The sequence below is a fragment of the Felis catus genome, chromosome C2, assembly GCF_018350175.1.
Source record: "Felis catus isolate Fca126 chromosome C2, F.catus_Fca126_mat1.0, whole genome shotgun sequence".
In the NCBI taxonomy this organism is placed as follows: domain Eukaryota; kingdom Metazoa; phylum Chordata; class Mammalia; order Carnivora; family Felidae; genus Felis; species Felis catus.
In genome coordinates, this window is record NC_058376.1 from 124,613,286 (window position 1) to 124,629,032 (window position 15,747).

The window sequence follows — 15,747 nt, forward strand, 5'->3', positions numbered from 1 at the left end:
AGGCACAGACAAGCAGAAGTAACTTGCAGTGAGCCCCCTTCCTCTACCCACACAGCTGGGCCCACCAGGCAGGGGGAAGGGGCAACCTTGCAGCAGACCTCCCAGCAGGCAGAGTGGACTTCTGTGTAACTGACCAAGGAGGCCAGGGGCCTGGGCTGTGCCTGTGGGGGGTAGGGGTGGGAAGAAGCCCAGTGACCCCTCCCCAGCACATCCAGAGGGCAAAGGGGCATCACAATGAACTGAGAAAAAGAAAACAAAGATGTCTGCTGATATTCACGAGTGGCCTGGGCAAACCTCAGCATGACCAGCCGTAAGATGGGCATAACGATACCTACCTCAACATGCGGCTATGAGGCCTAAATGCTCTCCCGGCATAATACCTGTCATAGAACGGGGCTCGGTGAACTGCAGCTCATCTGATGATTCTGAGCATAATCAGGCGGCTGGCTCAGAGAACAGGACAGAAGCCAATCCCTGCACAGCCCCACGATGAATCTGCTGTGTTGAAGGCCAGGAGGTGGCCTGAATGCCATAGCTCACAGGCCACTGTGAAGGCCCTTGGTCCCCGCATCAGAGCCCCTTATGACTGTAGAGAGTGCTTTCTCTCTGGTCTGCTATTTTGTTTCACAACATATCCCTTATCACATATGCCCTCTACCCACTACCCAGGAGCCCCGAGGTACCACAGGGGTGATGGGCATGGACTTGTATACATCCCTGACCATCCAACACACACACACACACACACACACACACACACACACGCATACACACACACACACACACACACACACACACACACACACACAACCTACATTGTGTTTGGTCGCCATTTCTTTTCCTTGTTCCCTGGTGATTTTCCTCAAATGCATCAGATCGACCTTGTTGGCCACGAGGATCATCGGAAATGACTCTCTGGGAAATAAAGGAACAGCAGCTCATGAAGTTTCATGGCTCTCACACCTGGTGATGGGAACACAGCTGCACCTCAGGCACAGTGCAGCCCATATTGCCTCCCTGGTTGCCCTGGGGCCGACTCAAGAGTCCTTCTCTCCACGTCTCTAGGCAGGGGAAGGGGGGCTCAGGACTGCTGGTTTGGAGGCTTGCTGCAGGGAGAGGAAAAGGGTTTTCCTGGGAAGCTCCTGGCTCAACACCATCAGTGAGGGCCCTGACAGACTGCTGTGCGGGGGAGGGCTGGCTACCCAGACCTGCTCCCTTCCATCTCCTGGCCACGCTGATGCACCAGCCATCCAGGGCAGCTGTGGCCATCAGCAGTGGCTCGGGAAGAGCACCAGGGCCAGTGTCTGGTACACAGCTGGCATTCAATAAATGGCAGCTGCAAAATCAAGATGGCTCCCAGGAGAGGAAGAGTGGGATCACAAGGCATGTCTGCCTTAAAGATTTTCATTGACTTGGGAAGCCTGGATGGCTCAGTCGGTTGAGCGTCTGACTTTGGCTCAGGTCATGATCTCGCGGTCTGTGAGTTCGAGCCCCGTTGTCGGGCTCTGTGCTGACTGCTCAGAGCCTGGAGCCTCCTTCAGGTTCTGTGTCTCCTTCTCTCTCTCTGCCCCCACCCCTCCACTCTCTGTCTCTGTCTCTCTCTCAAAAATAAATAAACATTTAAAAAATAATAAATAAAGATCCTCATTGACATATGTGGCCATACTGCCACCTGAAGGTGAAAGAAATGTCAATCTTACAGCATTTTCAACATCATTGGGCATTTTCATTTTTAAAAATTTAGAATTTCACAGGTAAAAAATACTACTTTATTATTTTTCTTGCATTTCTTGGGTTAGCCAAAAGGCTGAATATTTTCCCATATCAGAGTCTCTTTTGTTTTCTCTTTTGAAATTCCTACAGTCAGGAGCTTAACCCACATTTACATCTCAGAGCTTTATGTGTATATGTGAATGTGTGTGAGTATGTATCCCTTTCCCTGGAAAAGTTACTAATACTTTGCCTTTGGAGTTGGTGTGAACTAGACTTTTCTGAATTTACTGAGATTTGTTCAAAGCTTGCTCATTTCCTACTCATTTGTCCTTTTACTCTCTTTGCATTGCCTCTTTAAGAGCCAATTAACTGAAAACACCAGTTAGGCTGAAAAGAAACTACAAATTATTTAATTACTCTATATAATGCTAAGGAAAAAACCAGCCTTTAATTAGGTGCTTGTAAATCCCACAGTCAAATGTGATTTAGCCAATTACAATGCATACGGGAGAGAAAATTCACTTTTTCTTTGAACATGATAAAATTTGGTTAAATTGGGGGCATCAGTGGGGACAGTTTAGGAGAGATGGGAAGGGGCTGACTTAAGGCTTGAAAGCAGTTTGGCCCCATGGAAAGAACTGGGGTAGGAGCCCAAGGGACAAACGTCTGAATTCACCTCTGCCCCTCTGTGCCTCAGTGAGAGAGAGACTGAGACAGAGCCTGCTCTGAGCCAGAGGCTGGGAGGTCCTGGCCCAGCTGCCCTTACCTGTCCTTGACGCGCAGGATGAGCTGGTGGAAGCGGTCCACGTGCTCGAAGCTGGCCTTGTCTGTCACCGAGTAGACGATGAGGAAGCCGTCCCCTGTGCGCATGTACTGCTCCCGCATGGCGCTGAACTCCTCCTGCCCGGCTGTGTCCAGAACTGGAGTGGGATGAGGCCACTCAGAGGCTGGCACCTCCCACTGTGGAGCCCTCCTGGCCTGCAGACCCCCATGCTGCCACTGCCATCCCCAGGGTGGCTCCAGACAAGCTGTCCCCACGAGAGGCTTCATGAGCTCCCTGGGCTGAGGTGTAAGGGACCCAGCAGGGCCTCAGACACTTCAAAGTATGAGCCTCTAAGAGACTCATTTGTGGACCTGCTGATTCCAACCTACTGTGCTCCCTGGGCCTTAACAGTCTGTCTACAGAAAAACCTCACAAAGTCCATGATCAACTCTGCTACACAACCCCTCTGGGGTCCCCACACCTGGGCTTGGATCCTGCTGCAGCCCTTACAAACTGATTCCTGGGGAAGTTACCTGACTCTCTGAACCCCCTTTCCTCTTTTGTAAGATAGACACAACGCTTCCACCTTGTAGCTCCTTGGGAGGAGAGCCCAGGACATGCGCTGGGGAAGCCCTGAAGAGGCCATCCCAGGTCAGGAAGGGTCCTCAGTTCCGGTGTGGACAGACAGCAGGCAGGCCATGGGGAAGGAGAGGCCTCTGAGAGCCAGGATCACTTGCCCCTAGGATGGGGCTGTCACAGGGGTGATGGGAAGGGAAGCTGGGGAAGGAAACAAGAATGGCTGGGGAAACAGAGCAGGGCACCAACTCGGCAGAGGGTCTCTCCCCAACCCATCCATCCCCTCTCCTTCCCTCCACCCTATGGACTTCTCAAGCCGATTCCCCTCCAGCTTCCTTGCTGCTGAGTTAAATGCGCACCCCCAGGCTATTTCAGAGGGGTGACAGCCACAGCTGGGGGTTCTCCTCTGAGATGCACAGGCCTGACCCCCTTAGGCCTCCTGAAGCCCCTCAGCATCCCGCAAGTCTCTGCTCACCATCCGGCCTCTCCCATTTCCTAGCTCACTCTACTCTCAGACCCACCTGCCCTCTCCCTGGAGGCAGTGGAGTAGGTAGTTATAGATTTTGGAGCCAGATTCTGGGCTGAGTCTGATTCTTCATTCCTAGAGTGTGATTCAGGGCAAGCTCACTTCTCTGAGCCTTCGTTTCCTCAAATGGGGATGCTAAGGGTTGTTTTAAGTTAAAATATTTAGACCCTTGGAGCAACGCCTGCCACAAAGAAGCTCTGAAGGAGTGTCTGTTTCGAGCTTGTCTTCCTCACCTGGGGTGCCATCCCCCAACCATCCCTCCTCTCTTGCTCCCCTTGCCTTGGCCAGCTGACTCTGACTCACTGCATTCTCGTGCCTGAGCCTCCGGGACTCTCCACTCCTGTATAGCATGCCACTCCTTCATGGCATACTGTTCTTGCTGCCCATTTCACAGGCCCCACCTGGACTGTCACCTCCCAGAGGCAGGGGCCTGGTCTATTCGGAACCTGGCACAAACAGAACTCAAATAGTAGCTGAATGAGTAAATGAATGTGAAGTCTACTCAATTTTGTTCATTCATTCACTGAAGAAATATTGCAAAGCCTACGATGTGCTAGGCAGTGTTGTAGGCACTGTAGATGCAACATCAATGAGGCAAAATCTTTGCTCTCCTGGGACTCATAATCTAGTGGGGAGACTGGCAAACAGCTGAATGGGTAATATAACATCTGGTGGGGATGAGTACATACTGTGAAGATCAATATAGCCAGCTGAAGGTAATTGATGGGAGTTGGTGTAATTTTGGGTAGGGATCAAGGACACTAAATAAATCCCATCAGCAAAACAGATGAAAATGTCACAGGTTTGGCCGAAGGGATGGGAAGGCCCAACATTCAGTTGGTATGTAATTAATGTATTCACAGATGTTGAAGGTGTGTATTATCCAAAACAAAAACTAGAGATCTAGGGGTGCCTGGGTGGCTCAGTCGGTTAAGCATCCAACTTTGGCTCAGGTCATGATCTCGTGGTTTGTGGGTTCCAGCCCCGCATCGGCTCTGTGCTGACAACGTGGAGCCTGGAGCCTTCTTCAGATTCTTTGTCTCCCTCTCTCTCTGCTCCTCCCCTGCTCCCACTTTGTCTCTCTCTCCCTCAAAATGAATAAACATTAAAAAAAATTTAAAACAAAAAAACTAGAGATCTAGGATAAGTGAAAAAATATGTTCAGAATTTTGAAACCCCAATTTAGTAGGGAGCTGAAAATCGAAATGGACCCTCTGGAAAGGAAAAATGGTCGTTTCACACACTGATTGCCGTAGAAGTAATATTATATCCATGCTTTCTAACAGAATTCTTGGAGGAAATACTTCAGCAAAGTGAAAAATAGGTCCATGAAAGAATATAAATAATGATAAGCAAGGAATACAGCAAAACATAAGAGTTAAGTTTAAATAAACATCATTTTAGGATTTGAAGTAAATTAATGACAGTTTAGAACTAAAATCTATGATGATCCATCTGTGAGGGGCAGGGCTGGGGAAAAGTAAGCTACTACTAAATTTCTTGCCTCATTTGGGAATAGACTAAAGATAATAATTACATCCAGATGTTAACAGAAAAATATAATCACACACACACACACCAACACATGTCTGTACATAGAATAACCACTAGACATAAAACTCAAAAGTTCCTAATCATCAGAAGAAAAAAAACCCAACAGAACTAAGTAAATGGGATCAATCCAACAAAAGGCAAGAATAAACTACACAAAAATATGAAAGCTAAAAAAGGAGACATGAAAGAAGATGGCAGATGTAATTCTAACTATGCCTAACAATAGTAAATGCAAATGGATTAAACCCACCTATTAAGGCAGACACCCAATACAAAATCCACTTGTCTACTACTGCAAAAGACACATATAAACCAAAATGACACAGGAAGGATGAAAAATGAAGGGATAAAAAAGGATATGCCAGCGCCATGCATCCACAAAACAGGATTCAAGGCCAATGCACTGGACAGGACAAATCAGGGTATTTATAATGGGAAAAAGTACAAGCATCAAGGAGTGCCAAAGTCATGAATCATAAGCACATAAGAATGTTGCCTAAGATACATATGTACAAAAACCTGATTTTTAAATACAGTAGGTATTGGCAAATCTCATGATCATTGTGAGAGAACTGAACAGGCGTCAATGGGCACATGAACAGATGCTCCACATCGCTCATCATCAGGGAAATACAAATCAAAACCACCATGAAATACCACCTCACACCTGTTAGAATGGCTAAAATTAACAACACGAGAAACAACAGGTGTTGGCGAGGATGCAGAGAAAGGGGAACCCTCTTGCACTGTTGGTGGGAATGAACCGGTGCAGCCACTCTGGAAAACAGTATGGGGCTTCCTCAAAAAGTTAAAAATAGAACTAAAGGGGCGTCTGTGTGTCTCACTGGGTTAAGCGTCCTACTCTTGATTTCAGCCCAGGTCATGATCTTATGGTTTTTGAGATCGAGCCCCACACTGGGCTTCATGCTAACAGTGCAGAGCCTGCTTGGGATTCTCTCTCTCTTCTCTCTCTCCATCTCTCCCATGCATTCTCCCTCCCTCTCACTCTCTCTCTCAAAATAAATAAACTTAAAAAAAAAGAACTACCCTAAGACCTAGCAATTGCACCACTAAGTATTTACCTGAAAGATACAAAAATACAGATTCAAAGGGGTACATGCACCCTGATGTTTATAGCAGCATTATCAATAATAGCCAAATTATGGAAAGGGCCCAAATGTCCTTCGATTGATGAATGGATAAAGAAGATGTGGTGTGTATATATATATACGATGGAATATTACTCAGCCTAAAAAGAATGAAATCTTGCCATTTCCAACAACGTGGATGGAGCTAGAGTGTATTACGCCAAGTGAAATAAATCAGAGAAAGACAAATACCATATGATTTCACTCATATGTGGAATTTGAGAAACTCAACAGATGAACATAGGGGAAGGGAAGGAAAAATAAGAAAAACAGAGGGAGGCAAACCATAAGAGACTCTTAAATACAGAGAACAAATTGAGAGTTGCTGGAGGGGAGTGGGGCGGGGGATGGGCTAGATGGGTGATGGGCACTAAGTAGGCACTTGTTGGGATGAGCACTGGGTATTGTACGTAAGTGACGAATCACTAAATTCTACTCTTGAAGCCAATATGACACGATATGTTAACTAACTAGAATTTAAATAAAAATCTGGAAAAAAAAGAACTGAACAGGCCTGTCTTAGAGACAGATCACCTGGCCCCTCAAAAGTAATGATCTCAATAATGCCAAATTTAAAAACATCATCTGAGAGAACAAACTTTACACTCAAACAGTAAATAAGCATTTTCAAACACAGGAAATTGTCACAAAAATTGGCCATATATTAAGCCATCAATAAAAATTTCAACAAATTTCTGAAAGCAGATGTCATATGCAGCTATCTTTTTGTCTATATGCAAAACTATCAGAAATTAACAGCAACACATATGTAAAAGAAACTATCCACTTCAAAGTTTAAAGAGTGATACTGCTCAAAAATGCTCTAAAGAGAAAAGCAAAGTAGAAGTTACAAACGATTTAGAATTGAATGACAATAAACAACAATAAAACCCCTGGTTTGAGGCCAAAGTGGTACTCAGAGGAAAATTACAGCTTTAAATGCACTTCCAAAAACAAGAGACTGAAAATTAACTAAGCATTTAAATGAAGGGGCTAGGAAAAGAAAAATAAAACCAGAGAGAAGAAATCATCAATGAAAGTAGAAATTAAGAAAATGAGAGGAAGTAAAAGTAGTAGATATCTAAAAATCAAAATCTGATTCTTTGAAAAGACCAATTAAAGAAAAAAAAGCCTTTAGCGATTTTTATCAGACAAAAAAAAGAAAAAAGAAAAGAAAAAAGACTAATAAGCCTTTGGATTGAGGAAAGGCCTATGACTATGGATCTAGATATATATTTAATTATGAAAGAAAACTATATGCAGTTTTATAGCAATAAATTTTCAATTCTTGATGAAATGGACAATTTAAGGAAAATATAAATGAACAAAACTGACTCAAGAAAATATATAAAATCTGAATAGGCCAATAATTATCCATGAAATTAAAGAGACAAATCTCCCCCATGAATGGCACAAAGCTCTTTTTATTAGGGACAAACTGTTCCAGAGCCCAGAAAATAAAGAACTTTCCAGCTCATGGAAACAGCCTAGCATAGTCCTAATCACAAACTGGACAGGGATGGCACATGGTTGTGTGGTAACGTCCAGGCCTGCCCCACCTTTGGGGAACAGGAGCAGCCTGCACATGGGACTCTAAGAGGTGCATTCAGTCAGTCATCCATTTGCCAATTACTTTTTGAGCACCTACGCAGTGCCATCCGCTCTGCTTGGTACTTCAGGTGGTTAAAAAGAAAGCTGCATCTCACTATCAAGGTACTTACAGGCTAGCTGGGCTGACACTTGAAGAAAAATAATACAGGACAGAAAGTGATACATATTATTGGAGATCTAGGGAAGGGGGGGGGGGTCCCTTCAGCTTGGAGGGATAATGGAAGGTTTTAGCCAAGAAGGGATACTTACTCTGCCCTTAAAAGAACAGCATTTGACATAAAAAAGATAGGGCCTGGGGAAGGCCTTCCAGGCAGAGAATCAGCATTGGCAGCGGCCTGAAGGCTAGGAAGAAAAGAGTCGTGGGGAGGCTGGTGTGCAGGCATAAAAGGTCTGTGATGGGAGAGAGGTCGAGGAGACCAGAGGCTGTGGCCCTTGGATCCTACACTAAAATGTTTGAACTCAGTGGGTGCTGGGGAGCTACCGAAGGTTCAGAGAGGGGAGAGATGTAGTGAGAGGATAAGTCTGGCAGCCAAAGAGGGAGGGGACTGGAGAGGGAAGCTGTGAAGAGGTGAAGGAGGCACCAGGGCAGAGGCAACCAGGGTGTCAGCGAAGGCAGGTGTGTTTGAAGTGGAGAGAAAAAAATGAATGGGCAGACACTGAAGACACAGAACATAGAGAATGGGGGCCAAGGGGAAAGAGGAGAGTGGAGGGCGCCTTGGAAATTCTAAACCTTAGGGCTCCAGAAGAGCAGACGCAACCAGGAAGGAGCAGATGGGGGCTGAGCTGGGCCTGGTCTGGTTTGGGCTTCATCCCTCCCCTCCACACACATACACCTGGAAGGGGCACAGGCCCCTTGTCAGTAGCTCTGCCTCCAAAAGAGGCTGAAGATAATGGGCAGCTATGCATTTCAGAAATTATGATTCAGCCTGCATTTCCCATGCCTGATGTCATGAAGGTAGGAGGATTCCAGAGAAAGTATTAGTCACTGTGGGAAAAGAGGTGTTTTGCCAATGTGTGTGTGTGTGTGTGTGTGTGTGTGTGTGTGTGCATGTGTGTGTGTGTGTGTGTGTGTGTGTGCATGCGTGTGTGTGAGAGAGAGACAGACAGAGACAGAGACACAGGCACCCAGGGCAGAAGGAGGGAGAAGAGATAAAGATTCTGGAGACAGAGAGGGTCAGCGCTGTGTACCTCTGTCTGCTTTGCCCCAGTCTTCCCATCCAGAGGATAATGGGGCCAGCAGTGTGGCTGAGGAGGGTTTAAGTGGAAACCCCAGGGCTGTTCTTAGATCTTGTGAATTTCAGAATCCAAGTCCCACGTGTGGGCATGGCATGGGGCCCCCCACCCCCGCAGGTGGGCAGTCAGCATGTGAGGGCACCAGCCTGGGTCCCAGCTGAGCCTTCCTCCTTCTCCCTCCTCATCTCCCTCCCACTCTTCCTCTTCCTTCTTCTCTTCTTCCTCTTCTTCCTCCTCCAGGGCTTTCAGTGGGAGGCACACCCTGCCATGGGCTCAGGGCTCTGACCTTGGCGGCAGCCCAGGGTACAGTCTGAGCTCTTTGGCTGACAAGAGTCCTTCCCACCATGTTCCTACTGGCAGAAGGCACTTTGCTGGGGTTTTATGCACACACGCCCTCTGGGTTCTCTTCATGGCCTAGTACAAATGCAGACACTGAGGCCCAGAATGTTAAAGGGATCTGCTCAAGGCTGCATACTGGGAAGGAGGCCACTCCAACTTCCCCAAGACCCAGCTGTCCCTACTCATCCAGTCTTTTATCTTCAACCAGAGGGTGCGGGTCTGGCCACCCAGAACCCGCCGGGTTGTGTCTCAATTACAAGCCTTTGCACAAGGCTTGCACAAATAAACCAGAATACCCTCTCCGCCAGCTACCCCAGCCATCCCGCCACGTGGCTGCAGTCTGCCTCCTCTCCTGAGAGCCCAAGCCTCTGACCTGTGTCTTTGAACCCTTCCTGTTGGGTTATGGGTTCCATGGGTCTCTCCTAGTCAGTGCCTCCAGGCCTGGCTCAGCTCCCCACCACGGCGGGGGCGGGGGGGGGGGGGAACTCCAGAGGGCGAGTGGGAGGGGAGCCTGGCTTTCATTTCCCTGGGTGTCTCAAAAGCTTCAGCACCCAATGCAGGTCCAAAAAAATACTTACAGAATGACTAGACAGATCACATGCATGCCATAGGAAATGCAGTTACTGTGTTCGATCAGCCCGGGCCAGCTTTAAGGGAAATCACTAAGAAGTGACTTTTTAACTTGTGTAACGCACCCTTCATGGTGAAGTAAGGGTTCTGGAATATAAAACAACAGAGATGATGATTTCTAGAGATAATACGCCTCCAAGGACCATGCCTGCTGTTTTCTACCTTTCTCTAATCCACAGACCCATAGTGGGAGGCAGGAGTGATCATGCCCATTTCACACAGGAGTCAGGTGGGGAAGCCTGTGCCCTTCCCAGGAGAAGACTCCAATAAATACATGCCACCTAGTTGAGCATCAGTAGGGATGAGGGCTCTTTACTATGTTACTTGTGTTCCCCTTTCTGGGTAAGGGTATACATGGAGGGGGCTGAGTGTCGGGCAGAAGGGCTGGACCCATCCACCATGCACCGTTCCCAGAAAAAGGGCTGCTTTCTTCTCTAAAGTGCTGGCAGGGTGTGGAAAGCCAGGCCACTTGGGACTCTCTAAGGGGGAGGGGGCAAGATCCTGCAGCACATACGGCTGGCTCCCTGGCGATGCGGAAGCTTCCCTCTGGCAGTGGCCCCAACCTCAACTCACTGACTTAAGGATGACAGGACAGAAGTGCTGGCCACCAGCCTTAGGGGACAACTGCTCGCGAGGCCACACTATGGCAGCTGGGGGAACGGGAAGAAGCCCTGGAATACATTTTCATGGGGTCCCTAAATTCCCTGACCTGGAGAACATATTGCATGTGTGGGTGCACATTCTCTCAGGGAGATGGTCTATGGTTTTGTGGAATTCTTAGAAGAGCTGGGAACACCTCTACCCCAAACAAATACCTCTCTCAGGGAAAGAAGAGGGCAGCAGGGGGGTGGGTCTCAGCTGTGTAACCAGGAACATCCCAGGGACAGATGGTAGCAGGGCAGGGGGGTGCTGGTAATGGAGAGGAACAGGGAGGCAAAACGTTGGCCTACAACCCCATTTCTTCCTCACAACCACTCACAACCAGTGGGGGGGGGGGCAACATTTTATAGGTGAAGAAATGAAGCAGGGCAAGGCGGTGACCTGCCCAGGTTCCCACTGCTGGCGAGCAGGAGAGGCACGATTTGAACACCAGACCATCTGGAGCCAAGCCTTGCTCTGCTGCTGGCACCAGCCTGTCTTTGACCGGGCAGCCAGCAATGTCCGCAGGGCCTGTGAAGAGGCACAGGTCTACACGGAGGGGGCGAGGACAGAGCACCGAGGTCTGCTGAGACGGAAGACACCATCCCACCTGCTTACCCCCAACCTTCCACCTACCTCACACCTGCCCCTGGGTGGCCACGCATAGCTGGGAGGAGAGAACTCAGAGCCGTGCTCCTTGCTCCCTTTAAAGTCCTAGCACCGACTTATGGGGCCCTTAAAGCACCCAACAAATCTAAACGTGTCCCCATCCAGTCTTCTCCTACTCCTGGGCCACAGCTTCCCACGGCCTCCTCTCCTCCAATCTCCACCCCCAGCTGAGTGAAACAGGTGTGAAACAGAGATCATCAGCTAAATTCCACAAGCTTCCAAATCAACCCACCTCACAGACCGAGGAAGCCTCGCACACTGCGGGGGAGGCAAACGCAGCCACTGCAGAAAATGGTTTAGCATTTCCTTGAAAAGTGAAAGATGGAGTTACCATAGGACCCAGCCAGGCCATGCGAGGGACACACCCGAGAGAAGTGAAAACATATCTACACAAAAACTCGCACACGAATGTCTGAAGCAGCACTATCCATTGAAGCCCCAGAGTGGAGACAACCCGAATGGCCAGCAATGGATCAGTGGATAAAGAAAACGTGATGCATATCCATACACTAGAATACTATTCGCACATAAAAAGGAACGAAATTCTGATACAAGCTCCAACAGGATGCACCTTAAAAACAGCACGTTGAGTGAAAGAGCCTAGTCACTTTCTAAGTGAAAGGCTACTTAGAGTATGGTGCCATTTATGTGAAATGTCCAGCATAGGCTGATCTGTAAAGACAGAAAGTCCGTCAATGGTTTCAGGGACTGGGGGAGGTGGGGGGGGGGGAGAATGGGGAATGACTGCTTAATGGAGTGAGCTTTCTAGGGGGAGGTGGTGGAAATGTTGAACAATCAGTGGTGATCCAAGTGATTGCTGATTTGTGAATCAGTCAGCAGTTGTGACTGCACAACTGTATAGCTATACTATTTAAAGGAGGGAGTTTTCCATGGAGTTACATCTCAATTAAAAAATGTATGAGGGACCCCCTCTCTTTTTCTCTGAAACACACACTCCCACTGTCTTCTTACTACGGGGAGGACCTGGCCCTGCTCCTGTCCAAGCCCATCCCCTCCAACCGGACACTGGATCCTGTCCTCTTCCACCTATACAAGGGCACTGCTGCTATTGTTGTCTCCTGCATCATCCATTTCTTTCTCTAGTGGTTCATTTCCACCACAATGTAAACATACTATAATTTCTCTCACCTTAAAAAAAAAATTAAAGTCAAAAAAATTACAAGTAAAAACCCTGCCCCTTGACCTCACATCTCCCTCCGGCTGCTGTCCATTTCTCTGTTCCTCTTTACAGCCACACCCCTTGACTTGTCTGTTCTCATTGCCTGCTCATCCTCTCCTCCACTCTCTCTTGAATCCACTATGATCAGACTTCCATTCTTGACCACTCTATCAAAATTGATCTAGTCAAGTCACCAATGACTTTCATGTCACTGAATCCAGTTGGCACTTCTCAGTCCTCAACCCACTGGGCCACCTGCTGACATCTGATATTAATCTGGCTGGTGCACTCAGGCCAGTAGTTGATGGTTCCCTCCTTTCTGAAGAGCCTTGGGACATCGCTCTCTCCGGTTCTTCTCCTACTGCAGTGACTGGTCCTGTTCTGTCCCTTTATCTCTCTACCCTCTAAATGCTGGTGGGTCCCCACACTCAGTCCCCCAATTCACTTCGTTGGCCACCTCTCATCTCATGGCTTTACATGTCTACTCCAAAATTTCCATCTCCAGCCTATACATCTCCCCTCACTCTAGATTCAGACATTCGGCTGCCTGCATAACTTCTATCTGTATATGAGAAAGGCATCTCAGATTTAACATGTCCAAAATTAAACTCTTGATTTCCCCCCAAACTTGCTTTTCATCAGTCTTCCTAATCTTGATAAACCTAACCATTCTACCAGCGTGCAGGCCGAAGGCTTTCTCTCTCTACCCCCACCCCATGCCATATACTCCATCTACAAATGCTGTTGTTTCCTCCTCCGAAATACAACAGGAAGCTAAGCTAACTCCTTCTCACTACCGCCTTCAGCGGTGCCCTAGTCCAAAATCGTCACGTGACTTTTAAGAGCAATCAACATGAAGTTCTGAAATCAGGGCAAAAGCCTAAAGTAACTGCAGGGGTATAGGATCTGTCAACAATGTAAGAGGAAACCCACCTGAGGTTTAGGGTACAAACCCCAGGACTGAATCCTGGCTCGGCTGTGACTTTGAAGGGGGAGGGGCATACATTGCATACATACTGTCATCACACAGCCTTGTTGAGCTGACTTGAGGTCACTGCCTGATGGCGTGAACCTCAGCTCCCAGGCCGGCTAGTGCGCTAAGCTGACACAGAGCAAGAGTAAGATCTTTTGCTTCGGGGTCAGAGGAATGGGGCTCTAATGAGCTGTGTGACCTTGGACATGTTATTTCCCCTCTCTGAATCTTGGTTCCCTCCGCCTGCAGGGGCCTGACCGATCGGAGGACGGCTGGACAGGCGCTGGAGCAGGAGGTCTGGGTCCCCAGGGACACAGGACAGCAACAGCAGCAATTTCCCAATGTTATGGAAGCATTTCACTACTTTATCAACTAGCATGGCAGTACCGGTGGGTACTGGCTAAGGAGCAGCTGTGCTCACCGGCATGGTGGAGACATTAACCTCAATTTAGCAGAACTGTTGCGAGGATGAAATAAAACAATCCCCGCAAAGTCCTTAACACCGGCTCTGGCCTTCCAGAAAAGTCTGGTCAGGAGTAACTGCTCCCACTGCAGTGAAGCAGAAGGAGCCACTGTGAAAGAGGGTTTGGCTTCAGTGCACCAGGAGGCACTGCCCTGAGCTCCTTGGAGATCAGTAAGCCCCACGTTACTGGAAGCATTCAAGCAGTGATGGCTGACGGAACCAGAATAAAGAGTCAGGCAGAGGCCTGCAGGGCTGGATTTCATAATCTGAGGCCATGTTCCCTCATAAAGAAAAAGAGGGAAATTCCTCCCACATCACTGCCAGCAGGAAAAGAGGAGGATGGGTGGAAAGGGGGAACGACAGGCCAGCTCTGGCTGTACCCCACTTTTAGTTGGGGGGCCACGGGGCGGTGCTTACTCTGAAGCTCTAGCTCAGAAAAATACACTCAATAAATGTTCCTTTTCCTCTCGCTGCCCTTCCAATGTCCTCCTTCCCTCCTCCTCCCCAGAAAGAATGTGGATTCAAGTGTTCAGGGAAAAGCCAGGTCCAGGCTGCTCCGAGAAGACAACAGCACTTGTGTCTGAGGTTTGGGCAGAAGCCAGGGTGGAAACATCCCAGCTTCTGAGGGTGCAGGAGAAGGGCTGGAGCTTTCACTCTGCAAAGACCAAACTGTCAATGGGGACACAGGGGGCCAGGGCGGCTGCAGAGCTGGGCCCGGGAGCCCACAGTGGGAAGAGGTGTCGGGAGAGTTAGGGCCGCTGCTGTTCTCCGTTGGTGGAAGAAAGATGCAAGGCTGGGAAGAGGGTGGGACTGGGAACCGTACAGGTGAGAAGCCCAGTGACACCCATCCCTGTTGTAGGGAGGATTGCGGAGGATGCGGTCAATACCCTTCCCTGCAGGGCCAAGGTTTAGGCGCAAACAGGACAGGAAGGGGGATGTGCTCGGCAGAGTTATGACGCCCTGGGTCTGCTCTGCCTCTAGCTTGACTTAGGCAAGTCACTTCTCCGTCCGCACCAGTTTCCTTAGGTATATAGTGAGGGGGGTGATACCATAGAGTTCAGGAGCCTGCCACAGTTCAGGAGCCTGCCAGCCCTAGCCTAACAGAAAAAAACAGGCTCACAAGAACTCCAAGACAAAACAACTGGAAGCACGGACTGGAACAGGTATCTGTACGCTCGTGTGCACAGCAGCATTATTCACAAGAGCCATGAAGTGGAAAGAGTCCCAGGGTCTGCTGCTGCACAAATGGGTAAACAAAATGTGGTATGTACATACGGTGGGATATCATTCAGTCTTAAAAAAGATGAAATCCTGACACATGTTACAACGTGGGTGGATGGACCTTGAAGACATTGCACTAAGTTAAATAAGCCAGTCACAAAGGAACCAATGCTGTATGAGGCCACATACATATATGAGGTACTCAGAGTAGTCAAATTCAAAGAGACAGGATGTAGAAGGGTGCTTCCAGGGGCCGGGGGAAGGGGAGTAGGAGTTATTGTTTGCTGGATGCAGAGTATCAGTTGGACGTAAGTCTGCGGAGGGATGGTGGCGACGGCTGCACAATAAGATGCACGGACTTAAGGCCACAGACCTATACACTTAAAAACAGTTACAATGTTAAGATTTATGTCTATTTCACCACAATAAAATCATACGTACATACAGATGTACATACATACATACATACATACATACATACATACAAAACCTCAAGGCTCTGCCCAAGG

At 48.3% G+C, this 15,747-nt stretch overlaps 1 protein-coding gene across 7 annotated transcripts in view; it reads right to left on the reverse strand.

Annotated features, from left to right (window-relative positions):
- The window catches only part of MRAS (muscle RAS oncogene homolog), a 55,120-nt gene that overhangs the window by 8,261 nt on the left and 31,112 nt on the right, over positions 1 to 15,747 (reverse strand). For 4 of the 7 annotated variants that reach the window (XM_023260531.2, XM_045037547.1, XM_019810658.3 and 1 more), the window contains exons 3-4: positions 2,480 to 2,633; positions 816 to 915 (exon numbers count right to left, since the gene is read on the reverse strand). In XM_023260531.2, coding sequence (XP_023116299.1) covers positions 816 to 915; positions 2,480 to 2,633 — 254 coding nt within the window. Of the gene's footprint in view, positions 1 to 815; positions 916 to 2,479; positions 2,634 to 3,062; positions 3,254 to 10,041; positions 10,181 to 15,747 lie in introns of all 7 variants that reach the window. The other 3 variants (XM_045037548.1, XM_006936376.4, XM_006936375.3) reach the window with 3 other exon arrangements.